The sequence below is a fragment of the Malus sylvestris genome, chromosome 2, assembly GCF_916048215.2.
Source record: "Malus sylvestris chromosome 2, drMalSylv7.2, whole genome shotgun sequence".
Taxonomy (NCBI): Eukaryota; Viridiplantae; Streptophyta; class Magnoliopsida; order Rosales; family Rosaceae; genus Malus; species Malus sylvestris.
Genome location: NC_062261.1, coordinates 17,824,987 through 17,840,689, shown reverse-complemented (window position 1 = coordinate 17,840,689; position 15,703 = coordinate 17,824,987). Strand labels below are relative to the sequence as shown.

At 34.5% G+C, this 15,703-nt stretch overlaps 1 protein-coding gene and 1 pseudogene across 1 annotated transcript; both read left to right on the top strand.

Moving 5' to 3' along the window:
• LOC126601842 (uncharacterized) lies at positions 1-699 on the top strand (annotated as a pseudogene).
• Positions 700-11,891: 11,192 nt separating this feature from the next.
• On the top strand, positions 11,892-14,159 carry LOC126613777 (membrin-11-like). The gene is made up of 4 exons (XM_050281370.1): positions 11,892-12,256; positions 12,508-12,628; positions 12,723-12,872; positions 13,827-14,159. Exons 1-4 carry the CDS (start codon positions 12,006-12,008, stop codon positions 13,986-13,988), a joined length of 684 nt encoding a protein of 227 aa, XP_050137327.1. The 5' UTR covers positions 11,892-12,005; the 3' UTR covers positions 13,989-14,159.
• The last annotated feature ends 1,544 nt before the right edge of the window (positions 14,160-15,703 follow it).

Here is a 15,703-nt window from a genome sequence, read left to right as displayed (position 1 = left end):
ATGATGAGTGTAGATGAAGACCCTGTCTGGCAGGAGTACGTGAAGGTAACAAATTCATTATTTTTCTTTTTTGTGTGAAATTCTTTTAATTGTTCTTATACTTATGGTTTGCTTTTTGATCTTTTATGTTTTGATTGGTAGTCACATGATTGTGTTAAAAGCTTTCATTGTAAGGTCATTCCAAACTATGATATAGTGGATTTATGTGGCAAAGATAGAGCCACAGGTGAGGGTGCTGAAACATGTTTAGAAGCTGTTGAGATTATGACTCCTCCATATAATGAATCTGATCATATAGATTTGGTTGGTGATACACAAAGTTTAGAAGATATTGAAATTGTTAATAAGATTTCACCTATTTCAGCCACTGGTCAAAAGACTCAATGCAAGAGAAAGCCAGCAAGTTTTGTTGATGTGCCTTATACAAAAAGAAAATGAACCACCCCTAAAGATGTGATTGCATATTCACTTGCCAAGATAGCTTCATCCTTTCAAAATTATATTTTTGTAGACGCAAAGAAACTTGATCCAACAGAGGTATATGATGAAGTAAATGCAATACCAGATCTCAGCTAAGAAGAACAAATCAAAGCATGTGCTTGGTTGATTGAAAATGACAAGCAATTTCTCATGTTGAAGACATTCCCAATTGAGAAGAAAAAGAATATGGTATTATTGCTTACTTCACAAGGCACATAAGATTGTTTTCATTATGTTTCTCATTTTAGTGATTTTCAGTAAGACATTAGTTAGAATAAGAGTCCTGCATGTCACGAATGTTCGTTGACATTTGCAAGTGTGCTTTACAGGAATTTTCCTACTTCAATCAACTCTTCTCATATTATTGCACACCTTTTTTTTCCAATAAAATATTATTGCAGACCTTTTGAGAAGTTCTTAGTTGTTGAAAAATTTAGACTGTTTTCCTTTAGTGCGGGTTTGGCAGCCTTAATTATTGGTTTGATGACCTTTATCATTGATGATTTTGTTACTAGTTTAACATTTTTATTTTTTCAAATTTGTATTCTTCTATGGAATACAAATTCTAGGGAATATCCAAACAATGAAATTTGTAATTCCCTTCATTTTGCAATTTCCATGTATCCAACATTCAAACAATGAAATTTCACTTGACGGGGTTTCAATTACTGGGAATTGTAATTCCCGTCATTTAGAATCATATGAAAATTTAAAATTCTCCATCCAAACAAGTGTAAAGGGATGCCTTGTGCGTTTTTTACAAATTAGGGAATTTAGTCATTGCACTAACTTTTGTATTTAAATTGAGGTATTTGTTGATTTGTTCCCGAACTTGTATAAAGTTTCCAATTTCCTCTCTGAACTTTTATTTTAGCTAATTACCCCTGAACTTTTATAATTAGCCAATTTCGTCTGAACTTTAACTTTAGCCAATTACCACCTAAAATTTTATAAATAGCCAATTTCCCCCCTAACGTTAGATTTTAAAAATGTTCATCCAAATGTTCATTATTTTTGCCCCCATACAGTTGTCATGTGTTGTCCGTGTGATCAAAATGGATGGACAGTTGGATGAAAAATTTTAAAATCTAGTGTCGGGGGGGGGGGGGGGGGGAATTGGCTATTTATAAAAGTTTAAGGGACAATTGGCTAAAATTAAAGTTCAAGGGGGAATTGGCTAAATATAAAGTTTAGGGGGTAATCGACTAAAATTAAAGTTCATGAGGGAAATTGACAGATCTATACAAGTTCAGGAAGCAAATTGACAAATATGTCTTTAAACATGATTACTTATTCTCATATCACGTGTTATGAAAGGCCTGTTTATATATGTAAGTGAAACTCGATAATACATATAAAAAAATGTAAGAGAGACTAGGGGTGGGTTCGGTTTTTTGCCAAAACCGAAATTTCGGTTCGGTTCATTTTTTTCGCTTTTTGTTCGTTTCAGTTTAATTTCGATTTGGTTTTTTTCTGGTCCGCTTTCGGTACGTTTCAGGTTTCTTTTTTTTTTTAAACGATATAGTCACTGGAACACCAATTCATTAAATCTCATGTCCATAGGTTCATGCAAAAGACCTGCATATATAGGTCTAAAAATTTCTTTCACATCAATCGCATTGTCCCTTTGTTTTACAACAACAATGAACAATCTCAGAAGCATTTCCCTGCTTAAATTATCTGATTTCAGACTGACAATTCTTGTCCTCTTCTTTAATTTCTTGGACTTGAATTATCCGATAGCTGCTGGAATCATCACCACTTCATTGCACAACTGAAGAACATTGTTTGCTTTCAATTCTGGTTATGTCATCTTCCACTCTGTGTGTTTGTTGTTTTATTTTTACTCATTTGTTTGCTTTCAGTTCTGGTTATAGCATCTTCCACTTTGTGGTTATGCCATCATGTGGCTCATTGCTTGAAAGAAACATAGAACAGACTACAAGTCTGACCTCCAATGAAGTTCGAACTTGAGTTCAAGTTGACTTGAAGATAATATATGTTATTAATAATTAATAATATATATATATACATATATATATATATATATATATATATATATATATATATATATCCATTTGGTTCGATCAGACCACCAAAATCGAAACTGAACCAACCAATTTCAGTTTGGTTCAGTTTTCTTCAGTTCAATTTATTTCGATTTTTTATTTTTTAAACTCACCCCTAAGAGAGACCATTCTTTTTTAAAAATATTTTTTTTTCATGACTACCAAATGATGATAATGCTCACCAATTGTACAAAGCGTATGTAATCAAAGAAAAACTAATGAAAAGGGTTTGAAAAATTTGAGTTTTAATGATAAGGACAAAATAAAAGATAAAGTGAATAATACCAGGTTTGACTTTTTAGTGTAAAAATATGATTTTTTGTTAAAGTGAACAGTACCGTAAGCTTTTCGTTAAAACCCCTATAATCAAAGCCAAACAAAAAAACAAGTTTAGCAAACCTGCGTGTTCCACGCAAGGTATAAAATATCGATGATATCGGAAATATAGGTAGTCCAAAAACACGGAAATTTCAATGGAAATATTGGGATATTATCGATATCGATAAAAATTGAATAAAAACCACGGAAATTGTAAGAAAAACTTGGAAATTTTTATTGAAACTTTGCAGGATATTTATTTAGTCAATTATCTATTAGTTTATCACAAAAAAATTAGAAGGAAATTCATTGCATGATGGATTTAACTGATTTAAGTTGATTATATAGCGAGCTGGCAAACATTGTGAGTGTAGAAAATATGTAGTAATTAATGAAAGAAGTTTAAACACACCATAATCATTTATATATAATGAATTAGTACAATATTTTACATTTTATACATTACATGGTAAGATATATGAGTGACTGAGTACCACATAGAATTCTTATCAAGGTTTAAAATATAGATAATATCGGAAATATCGGTAATTTAAAAACACGAAAATTTCAATGAAAATATCAGAATAATATCGATATTTTAAATATGTCCACTCATCGGGCAATAGGTGCCACATGCTGTCTTTTAGGCTCATTTATTTGGTGTGACGCGCACGACGCGCACAGTGCTTAACTTTTGTTCACTAGACTTTCGGGGAACAAAAATAAAAGGTTAAAGGCACGATGCTCTGCTACCTAGACTTTCTGGAACATAACTTTAGGTTACTGGGGATAAGATATGTTCCACGTGTACGGTGGATTTCTTAATTTACAAGAGACAGAAAACATAAATAGGTTGTTCACACTTCACATGTTAGTTATCTTAATAGTATTTACATGGTCCACTAAGAATATTCTCATTCGATGTTTATCTATTCCAATTAAAATTCCTTTGTGGTCACCAAGCTACAGTCACCATAGGCCATAAGATATCCAAAGAAACTTAAGCCATGGAAATAAAAATATTATCTATCTCAGCTTTAGACCGTCTTTAATATAGAGATCTAAATTTAAAATGTAAAAATCACGGTTACATTATCTTCGGGAGATGTGAATGTGGGTTATATTTCATTAAAAATATATAAGTTTGGAATTTCATTTAGAGCTTGTTTGGTGGGCTCAATGTGATTGTGCCCTATAGATAGTATGAATTAACATATTCATTTTACATTTTGACACAACAAATAACGGACTGAACTTTAGTACATTTTAATTAATCACAACATATTTCATCCATCCCACCAAATGGGCGATTTTTTACTCTCAATTCACAAGGTTTACCTTCTAAAATTGTGAAAAATATGTATATTATGTGAATTGATTGCCAGGAGAGAAACTTGGTGGCGGGTGATCTTGTTAATTGGAGTTATAATATAATTTTGTACTAATATTTTATGAATCCATTTGAATGGATTATGAGTCGTTTATTTGATGATTAATATAGATCCCTAGGACTATCCTTGTTAGTAGTAATCTCTTTGAGTAAGTTTATGGGTGTTTTCACCCGCGGTTATTACAAAAAAAAAATGTATATATGTATTTTTATTTACATTTTTCAATGAAGATGAATATTTTATATCTCCTAAGGAGAGCTTTTTAGCCAACAAAAACTGTAAAATGTCAATTTCAATACATTTTCCATCTTCTGTTCAAGATGCTCTTATTACCACGATCTAAAAGAAGTCTTATGTCTAAATCTGGGGCATGACAAATTCGATATCAATTTATTATCTAACCTTTTAATGTAAATATATTATTGTATGAAAAAAAAATCATCTTTCTTAATTTTGTTTGCAATTTCTGGTTAACAATTGTTTGACATATGTATTTTGTATAGATTTATTTTAATCAAATTAATTAGAACAGTGTTCTTCACCACGTGTCTCCAAATTTGAATAAGTTTTTTTGTAGATATTTTAATATAATTATTATATAGGTCACTCAGTACTATGGTCTGATGGTATTCATATAAGCAAGAGGTCTTATGTTTGATTTTCGTCTAAAGCAAATTCGATTTAGTCTAAGTCAAGACTAGAACAGTCGATGTATATTTGGCTTCGACTACTCCATTCATCGCCTATCACGAACACCTGGACTCTCTAACCAACTTATTATGGCTAACCCATTGTGAGGTTTATCCCACTTCTCCTCTCCATAAAGAAGATAATAACGCATGTGTTAAAAAAAACAATAATTATCATATTGTTGTAAAATAGAAAACACCACAAGATTTTGGATGGCAGACTAGTGATTTTTTTAAGGGATATTCCACCTTTAAATTAGATCTGTCTTGACCCTAAGCAAAAGCACGTTGCAAATGCAGACTAATAAACTAATTGGAAAGGGATCTCTCCGGATCCCTTCCTCATGATCCATAAATCTGGATCCTTGAAATTTGATCAAACTACTAAAACAGGGTGTCCATTAAAAGTTATAATAATTTTAACCGTTGTATCTAATTTCAAGGGCTCAAATTTATGGATCATGAGAATTAAGAGGAAGGGATCTGGAGAGGTTCCCTTTCCAAACTAATTAACTCCACCAAGCAACCAAAATAAAAATAAAATCATCAAATTAACTATAAGATAAGTGACATTCAGGTGCAAATTAAACTTTTTGGTATGTAAAGAGAATATTTTCTAGGTAAAAAGTGGACTTTGTGATTGGTGGAGTAACCAACCAAATAATATCAACTTTAAATTTTGTATTAGCTCAAAAAATCCATCTTACCAACACTAAACAATTTTTTTTTTAATCAAGGAGGAGTTGATTTTCAAAGTCAAGCACTAAGTAAGCAAGCAAGTTACCTTTTTTTATGATCCAGCAAGTAAACTACCTTACTTTGTGTGTCACTGCCTCTCCTAACACATTCAATTAACCCTCTTAATGTTTGTTTAGGGTTGGATAGTGTGCTAGGATGAGATATCCTTTAATCTTGGGGGATATGAGATATCTTTTAATTTGGGAAGAAAAATATTACTAGATTAAATATTTGATTTTGTAAAAAGTACTCATGTTTATGGCTGATGAAGCGCTCTTTTTTCTTTTTTCTTGGAGGTTTTTGATTGAGGCTTCTCTTGCTCCCACAAATCCTTTGTACTATGTGTTTACGTAGGAATGGAAAACTTAATTCTATATAAAAAATATAAAATAAAAACATTTTTTGTTAGAAGTGTTTACCACTTTGATATTTTTATTTACATGCCCAAGTGTTCCCTAAAAAAAATTATATTTGGAAGTGTTTCATGAAGAACAATTTGCTAGGTGCTTCTCCAAAAAGCTCTTCCATAACTTAAAACCACTTCAAAAATTTTCTGCAAAACACATTCATAAAAAAAACTTATTGTCAAAAAGCAATAGATCCTAAGAGTTTTATTTTTATTTTTTAATATGATGATATATTTATGCTAAGGGGATTGTCCTAAGTTTATTTTAATTTATTCAGTATCTCGCAATTTCGAAGTGCTAAGTTCAAATTCTTTGGTGCAAATGGTAGATTATTTTAGTGGTTAGTGTTGTAAATTGAAATAGAAAGGAACGAAGTTACCCGAAAAAATGTAAAAGCCTTGAGTGGTGAATGATTCTTGGGATGAGTCGCGGACTAAGTCGCTCTTTTTAAGACGTTTCGCGGCTCTGCCCAAAGTGTGCAAGCAGTTCACAAACACCACGTCGTCCCCAGGATAAAATAGCCCAGAACCTTCTTATGATAAGGTTCTTCCTTGCACAATGGAAGAACCTTCAAACTTGCACCCTTTCAGTATGTTGCTCTCAAAACTTAATTTCAAAAATTATATAACAGCTTATAGTTTTCTCTATATTTTTCATTGATACTTGGAGCTTATATTTATATACAAAAGTAAAGAAATAGACGTTGAAGGATTAATAAATTAGAGGCTAGAAATCCGGAATAAACGAAAACGTAAAGAATCAAAACGGATAGATTACATATGGAGGTGGACGTGACCACCTTCTCTATTCAAAGAAAGCATTTCAAATTTGTTAATTAAGAATGGAAATTACTTCTAATGACAGTTATAAATATATTTAATATTTCTAATAAAACAAATCAAAACCATATAAACATATATATTATTAAATAAAAACATAATTACTTCAATAATCCCCCACTTGTTTTTATTTAAAAAATATATATCAAGCAACATATCATAAAGCTATGCATAAATAAAGGTGTTTCTCAACTTGAACCTGTACATAGTGTTAGTGATACAGATTATACTAGAGTAACTTATAGTTTTGAACTCTATCTCTGACAACACCACACTCATAACTTTATTAAGGTGAAGTTCAAAAAGCCAGCACATTACGGCCATGTGCTTGTATCCCAGTATAGTGAACACTCTAGAAACTTGCCCAAGATTTCATAGTAAGCGGCCTCACTTCCACATTCACATAGGTAAGACTATCAAGGATATTCCTGTAGCTAGATATCCCACTCAACATAGAGTATAGACCTTACTAAGAGAAAAAATCTCAACCTAAAAACGCTTCAGGATGCCATGCTTCTTAGGGATGGACTTGGAATAATATTCCAAATTAAAATTAGCAAGACTTCACTCATATTACTTGTGACTTGTTATTACCCTTTGAACCTATTTCTTGGGATCTCTAGTCTATAGGTTGGGTTGCTATCACAAATGACTCAATTTTCTGAGGGCTTTAGTCCCATCCCTTTCGAGGTTTTCCAAACCTTTTCTCGCACTAGTCCTTTCGTCGAAGGATCAGCTAAGTTTTCTTCAAACCATATATGATCCACTCTTACAGCTCCTTTAAAGAGGTAATCTCTTACAGTGCTGTGCTTACGATGTATTTGTCACCTTTTCCCATTATAATAACGATTTTGCACTTTAGCTATTGCCGTTGTGCTATCACAATGGATCAAAACTGCTGGAATCGGTTTCTCCCATAAAGGGGTATCTGACAACAGGTTTCTCAACCATCCTGCTTCTTCACTTGCCGTAGCTAACGCTATTAATTCTGACTCCATAGTAGACTGAGCCAAGATAGTTTGTTTCTTCGACTTCCATGACATAACTCCGCCACCAATACTAAAAATATATCCACTAGTGGCTTTAGAGTCATCTGAAAGGGTATTCCAATCAGCGTCGCTGTAACCTTCTAGGACAACAGGAAACTTCTCATAATGTAATCTGATATTCATCATCCTTCTAAGGTATCTCATAAGCCTCTCTATAGCATGCCAATGCTCCAAATTGGGTTTACTAGTAAACCTGCATAAAACTCCTACGGCATAAGATATATTAGGCCTAGTGCAATCAGTAGCATAACGAAGGCTACCAATAATACTCGCATATTCAGATTGTTTAACACTGTCGCCAGTATTCTTGAACAATTTTACACTAGGATCATAAGGAGTACATGCTGGTTTACAATCAAAATAGTTATACTGCCTTAAAAGTTTTTCTATGTAGTGAGATTGATCTAAAGAAAACCCATGTTCGGACCTAGTTATTTTCAAACCAAGTATTACACTAGCTTCACCCAAGTCTTTCATATCAAAACTAGCACATAACAAAGTTTTGACATTATTCACAACATGAATATTCGAACAAAAAATAAGCAAATCATCCACATATAGGCATATAATAGTGCATATATTAATTTCAGACTTATAATAGATGCATTTGTCACTTTCATTTATTTTAAAACCATTCGAAGTAACCAAACTATCAAATTTTGTATGCCATTGTTTAGGAGCCTGTTTCAATCCATAAAGTGACTTATCTAACTTGCAAACTTTATTTTCTTGTCCTGGAATAATAAAACCCTCTGGTTGATCCATATATAATTCTTCCTCTAATTCACCATTTAAGAAAGATGTTTTAACATCCATTTGGTGCACAACAAGATCATGAATAGAAGCTAAAGCAAACAATACACGAATAGAAGTTATTCTGGTCACAAGTGAATAAGTATCAAAGAAATCTATATTTTCTCTTTGTCTATAGCCTTTGGCAACAAGTCGGGCTTTAAATTTTTCAACTGAACCGTCAGGTTTTTAATTTTCTTTTAAGAATCCATTTGCAACCTATTGTTTTGCAACCCAGTGGAAGATCCACCAAATGCCAAGTTTGATTTGACTTCAAGGAGTCCATTTCATCATTTATGGCTTCTTGCCACAAATTTGCATCTAAAGAAGTTAAAGCTTCTTAAATTGTATTAGGATCTTCTTGTAAGTTATATACATGAAAATCAGGCCCAAAATCTTTAGCTATTCGAGCTCTTTTACTTATGCAGATTGACTATGTTCTACAATAGTAGGTTCGTAAGTTTTAGAAGAATTAGAACCCCCACTATTTCGAAGATTAAAAGGAAATTTATTCTCATAAAAATCAGTATCAAGTGACTCAATTATGACATGATTTTTCAAATCATAAAATCTATATGCTTTGCTATTACATGCATAACCAATAAAAACACATTCATATGCTCTACTAGCCTATTTCGATCTTTTTGGATCAGGTTTACGAACATAAGCTAAACAACCCCAAGTTCTAAAACACAACACATTTGGTTTCTTATTTTTCCAAATTTCATAAGGAGAAATATTCATTTTTGAATTAGGAATTCTATTTAACACATAACAAACAATCAACAGAATTTCACCCCACCAATAAGAAGCAGCTCCAGAACTAAGCAAAGTAGCAACAGTTAATTCACAAAGAGTTCGATTTTTTCTTTCCGCTTTACCATTCATTTCAGGAGAATAAGGAGCAGTAGTTTCATGAATAATTCCATGAGACTTAAACAAATTAACAAATTCAGTAAATTCATATTCTTGTCCTCTATCACTACGAAATCTTTTAATCTTACGATTAAATTGATTTTCAACTTTAGTCATGAAAGTTTTGAACATGTCAATACCTTCACTTTTATTTTTCATAAGATAGACGAAACAGTAATTCAAACAATCATCAATAAAGGTAATAAAATAACGTTGTCCATTTCTAGTTAACATTCTATCAAATTCGCATATATCGGAATGAATTAAGTCAAGTGGTTCGGATTCTCTATTGACAGATTTATCCGAAGTTCTAGTAATTTTAGCTTGACTACAATATTCACATTTTTCAAAATCATTCAATGATAAGTTAGGTAAAAAACCTAAGTTACTCATGTTCTTAACCAAGCGTTTGTTGACATGACAAAGTCTAGCATGCCAAGTATTAAAAGAAGACAATATATAAGTAGAAGTAAACATTTCATCAACATTCAATTTAAACATCCCATCAGTAGCAAATCCCTTTCCCACAAAATCCCCATTTTTAGTGAGAGTATACGTATTTGCTCCAAAGGTTTGAGTGAATCCAGCCTTGTTGAGAAGAAAGCCTGAGACCAGATTCTTCCTTATCGCTGAAGCGTGCATCACATCTTTTAGTATCATGGTTTTTCCAAAGGTGAACCTCAACTCCACCTCTCCAGTACCAGCAACATCAGTTGAGTGTGAATCACCCAACAACATCTTCCTTCCCTTAGCCACATAATAGGTCTTGAAAAGGGAACGATCAAAGCAAACATGGCGAGAAGCGCCAGTGTCCACCCACCATCCCTCGGATTCATCAACTACGTTGATTTTTTATATCATTGCAATCAGTTGCTTTTCAACAAGATTTGCCTGAGAAACAGAGCTTGCCTTATAATGCATAGCAGATTGAATAATGTCTTAAAATTGTTATAAATTGAAATAGAAAGGAACGAAGTTACCTGAAAAAAAATGTAAAAGCCTTGAGTGGTGAATGATTCTTGGGATGAGTCGTTGACTAAGTTGCTCTCTTTAAGACGTTTCGCGGTTCTACCCAAAGTGTGCAAGCAGTTCACAAACACCACGTCGTCCCCAGGATAAAACAGCCTAGAACCTTCTTATGATAAGGTTCTTCCTTGCACAATGGAAGAACCTTCAAACTTGCACCCTTTCAGTATGTTGCTCTCAAAACTTAATTTCAAAAATTATATAACAGTTTATAGTTTTCTCTATATTTTTCATTGATACTTGGGACTTATATTTATATACAAAAGTAAAGAAATAGACGTTGAAGGATTAATAAATTAGAGGCTAGAAATCCGGAATAAACGAAAACGTAAAGAATCAAAACGGATAGATTACATATGGAGGTGGACGTGACCACCTTCTCTATTCAAAGAAAGCATTTCAAATTTGTTAATTAAGAATGGAAATTACTTCTAATGACAGTTATAAATATATTTAATATTTCTAATAAAACAAATCAAAACCATATAAACATATATATTATTAAATAAAAACATAATTACTCCAACAGTTAGGGTCTTCTTCTTTTATCCATTGTATTTGGATCAAACCCTCATCCCCTCAGTATAGATTAAGCATAAATAAAAAAAATGCCTTTGGTGCAAATGATGGATTGTTTTGGTGGATAGTGTTTTTATTATAACCACGTTAACATTTTTACTTACAAACCCAAGTGTTCCCTAAACAATTGTATCTGAAAGTGTTTCATGAAGAAGTATCTGATAGCGATTCTCCATAAAGCTCTTTCATAACCTACAAACAGTTCTAAATTTTTTTGCAAAACACATTGATAAGAAATTTTTATGTCAAAAAGCAATAAACCCTAAGTTTTTCTTTTTCTTTTTATTTTTTTTAAAAATAAGATATATTTACACTAAGGGGTATCGTCTTGAGTTCTTTTTAATTTACTCAGTATCTCGCAAATCTGAGAAGCTGAGTTCAAATTCTTTGGAGCAAATGATGGATTGTCGGGATGGTTATGGTCTTCGTCCTTCAGCCACCACAACCGAATTCAAATCCAAAATAAATTATTTGGGCCTAAGTGGACTTGACAAACTAGGCTTGGGTTTCAGCCCAGATTGATTTGGTGTTCTTTTTAAGCCCATGGACACCATTACCTTTTTCTGTTTTCTTCTTCTGGCCTACCCCTGGATTAAGGTACCTACCTGTTGAGTTGCGACTAAAATCATTCGAAATTCAATCAAATTCAGTTCGGTGCCGAAACACCGAAAGAAAAAGAAAGAGGGGAAATCGCAATCGCAATCGCAGTTGCAATGGCATTGTCGGTGGAACTTGGAGGAGGGACGTTATCGGAGATATACCAGAGCGCCAAGAAAGTGTTGCTCAGAACAAGAGACGGCCTCGAGAGGCTGGAGAGGTTGGAGCACGCAGGTGGCGGCATCGACTCCCCGGACCTTTCCACCTCCGTCAAAAGAGATATCTCTCAGATCCAATCCCTCTGCGCCGAGATGGACCGACTCTGGCGATCTGTGGGTGCCAAATCTCAACGCGATCTCTGGAAAAGGTTGGTTTTCTTGCATTGATCTCTTGAACCTTGATGTGGTTTTTTGCCATTTTCGCATATTGTGATTGGAATTCGACTTGTTTTTTTTTAATTCCGTTTATTACCATGATCTTTGAGTTGGGTTTTTGTTATTTTGGACATTGTAATTGGAATTGGAACATTGTGGTGGGATTTTGTCAATTTTGTATATGGTGGTTGTAATTGTGATTGGGTTTGTTGAACTGGATCCTGATTTGCTTTTTGTTATGCAGAAAAGTGGAACAAATAGCGGAAGAGGCTCAGTCCTTGAAAGATAGTTTGGATAGGTATGATGCGAGGAATCAGAAGAGGGCGACAGAAGCGAGAGAGAGGGCAGAGTTGCTTGGAAGAGCTGTATTAAACCCGAAATCCCTTTTAACATTTTGTTTACTGCTTCAGTATCATGTATGCCTTTTGTTTTATATATGCCTATGTTATTGTGATGTAGAATGGGGATGGTGCTCATGTTATGAGAATCTTCGACGAGGAGGCGCAAGCAAGGGACTCAGTTCGTAACTCTGCTCGCATGCTTGAAGAAACCAATGCTACTGGGGAAGCTATTCTTAGAAAATATGCAGAACAGAGGGAATTTCTAAAGGTATCACCCTATTTGTGCTCACCGTTATGCACCTCAACTTTCATGATTATCGAAAAAAAGCAATGGTGAAACTGTGGCTTTGTCTATATCATTTTTGTTGAATTTAAAACGTTCATTGGAGTACTTACTGAGGTTTTATAGCAAATTTTAACTAGTAAAGGACAAGAAAATTGGTAGCTCTTCTTTGATATTTTGTGCACATAGTAGTTCTATAAACGAATAGGTTGAGTTAACATTTGAGATGAGCATATGTGACGCAGGATAAGAGAGAATTAGAGAGGAAGTAGACAGAATAGGAAACTTAAACAAGGATCTAACTAGAACCAATATTCTTATTCTTTCCATGTATTGGCAGAAGTAATCAGTCCCCAACTATCATGAATATCCTTGTATTGAAGTTCTACCTGAAACACTCTATTGTATGATTCATTTGTTAGTGAATGAATTCAAACTAGTCAATTCTAGATGTGATTATCTTCCCCCGCATACCCATACAGAGAGTACTCTGATATAGCCCTTCCTGATATTGGATAAAACGCGTGTTGGATTGTAACAAGAGAACTCAGGTGGCTTAACGTCATTACCTTGGACAGTTTGATGCATTTGTGTTGATTTTAGAATCCAAAAATGCCTCAAATAAAACTGAACAACAACAAAAATAATACTTTGATATAGCACATCCCCAGTTTTGCAAGAGAAGATCTGGCTTTGTTCTTGAATTCAGGTGGTTTAAACCTTTTATCTCGGGAACTTTGGTGTATTGATGATGGTTGAATTTACAATTGCCATTAACTTTTTGTAGCAATCTGAAGATTAGTCATAGCAAATTAAAAGAAGTTAAACAGGCCGATAGCTATATAATCTGTTTGATACATAACAGTTAGTGATGCATAACATGTTATTGCTACTAATGCTTGTTAAAATGATGCTGAATCATCTACTAACTTGTTTCAGAGAGCACAACGAAAAGCACTGGATGTCCTGAACACAGTGGGTCTTTCCAACTCTGTATTAAAGCTCATTGAGAGGCGCAACCGTGTTGATCAGTGGATCAAGTACGCAGGCATGATTCTGACAGTCGTCGTTCTATTCCTCATATGGAGGTGGAGACGGTGATCTACGCTGCAACAGCTGCTAGGCTATTCTGTTTCTACTTTTTGTGGAAAAATCATATGGTTCCTATTGTAATTTGGTCTCACATTTGAACAGGCTCAATCATTTCTGAGGCCATATTTTAGATGTATCACTCGTATAAATATAAATTTACGTTCATGTGGATGGTTTAAATCTCGAGGGTTTTATTTTTTCTTTCTTTCTGAAAAGTAAAATTGAATCCAAGAAGGATACCAAGCATCCCCTTAATTTCACCGCTTTGCTAGACGGGTCCCAAGTTCAAACTTCCCTCATCCAAATACAACAATAATAAGAAAGCCTTATCCCACTAAGTAAGGAACAACTATATGAATCCTAGAACGTCTATCTTCTGTTAGACAAATTTCCCTCATCCAACAACAACAACAACAACAAAGCCTTTTCCCACTAAGTGGGGTCGGCTATATGAATCCTAGAACGCCATTGCGCTCAGTTTTGTGTCATATCCTCCGTTAGATCCAAGTACTCTAAGTCTTTTCTTAGAGTCTCTTCCAAAGATTTCCTAGGTCTTTCTCTACCCCTTCGGCCCTGAACCTCTGTCCCGTAGTCACATCTTCGAACCGGAGCGTCATTCGGCCTTCTTTGCACATGTCCAAATCACCGGAGCCGATTTTCTCTCATCTTTCCTACAATTTCGGCTACTCCTACTTTACCTCGGATATCCTCATTCCCAATCTTATCCTTTCTCGTGTGCCCACACATCCCACGAAGCATCCTCATCTCCGCTACACCCATTTTGTGTACGTGTTGATGCTTCACCGCCCAACATTCTGTGCCATACAACATCGCTGGCCTTATTGCCGTCCTATAAAATTTTCCCTTGAGCTTCAGTGGCCTACGACAGTCACACAACACGCCGGATGCATTCTTACACTTCATCCATCCAGCTCGTATTCTATGGTTGAGATCTCCATCTAATTCTCCGTTCTCTTGCAAGATAGATCCTAGGTAGCGAAAACGGTCGCTTTTTGTGATCTTCGCTAGATTGCTCCGGTCATTAGTGTGGATAAGTATATAAATGGATAGAGATAGGAAAGCAAACACAAGATGTACGTGGTTCACCCAGATTGGCTACGTCCACGGAATAGAAAAGTTCTCATTAATTGTGAAGGGTTTACACAAGTACATAGGTTCAAGCTCTCCTTTAGTGAGTACAAGTGAATGATTTAGTACAAATGACATTAGGAAATATTGTGGGAGAATGATCTCGTAATCACGAAACTTCTAAGTATCGGAGTGTGGTGTCGTCTTGACTTGCCTTATCTGTCTCATAGGTAGATGTGGCATCTTCTCTGGAAGTACTCTTCCTCCATCCAGGGGTGGTATCTTTAACTGGTGGAGATGCACAAGGTAATGTATCAATTTCACTTGAAGCTTACTTGTAGTTTCAGGCTTGGTCAAGCGCGATACAAACCATGTAGTAGGAGTCCCCCAAGTCGCCGAGCTAGGGGGTCTGCTGAAAGAGGTGACAGACAAGGTAAGCAATCAAAGCTCCAACTGATTGTTCACCTTCTCCCCATCTTTCAGCAGCATGAAGGATAAAGAGAAGAAAAATGAGAAGAGATGATATGAGATACTTTTGCTTTTGAAGAAGTAACTTTCCACAGGCTTATTCTTGAACTGAGCTGGAGGGTTTTCTGGTTTCCTCCAGAGTATAAGGCCGACTGAAGAATTTGAGG

Bases quoted from the DNA above. Each gene is read 5' to 3' on its own strand.
- LOC126613777 (XM_050281370.1), top strand. From the start codon at position 12,006: ATGGCATTGTCGGTGGAACTTGGAGGAGGGACGTTATCGGAGATATAC. The intron at 12,629-12,722 runs GTATTAAACCCG...ATTGTGATGTAG, and splicing joins CAGAGTTGCTTGGAAGAGCT to AATGGGGATGGTGCTCATGT. The intron at 12,873-13,826 runs GTATCACCCTAT...AACTTGTTTCAG, and splicing joins AACAGAGGGAATTTCTAAAG to AGAGCACAACGAAAAGCACT.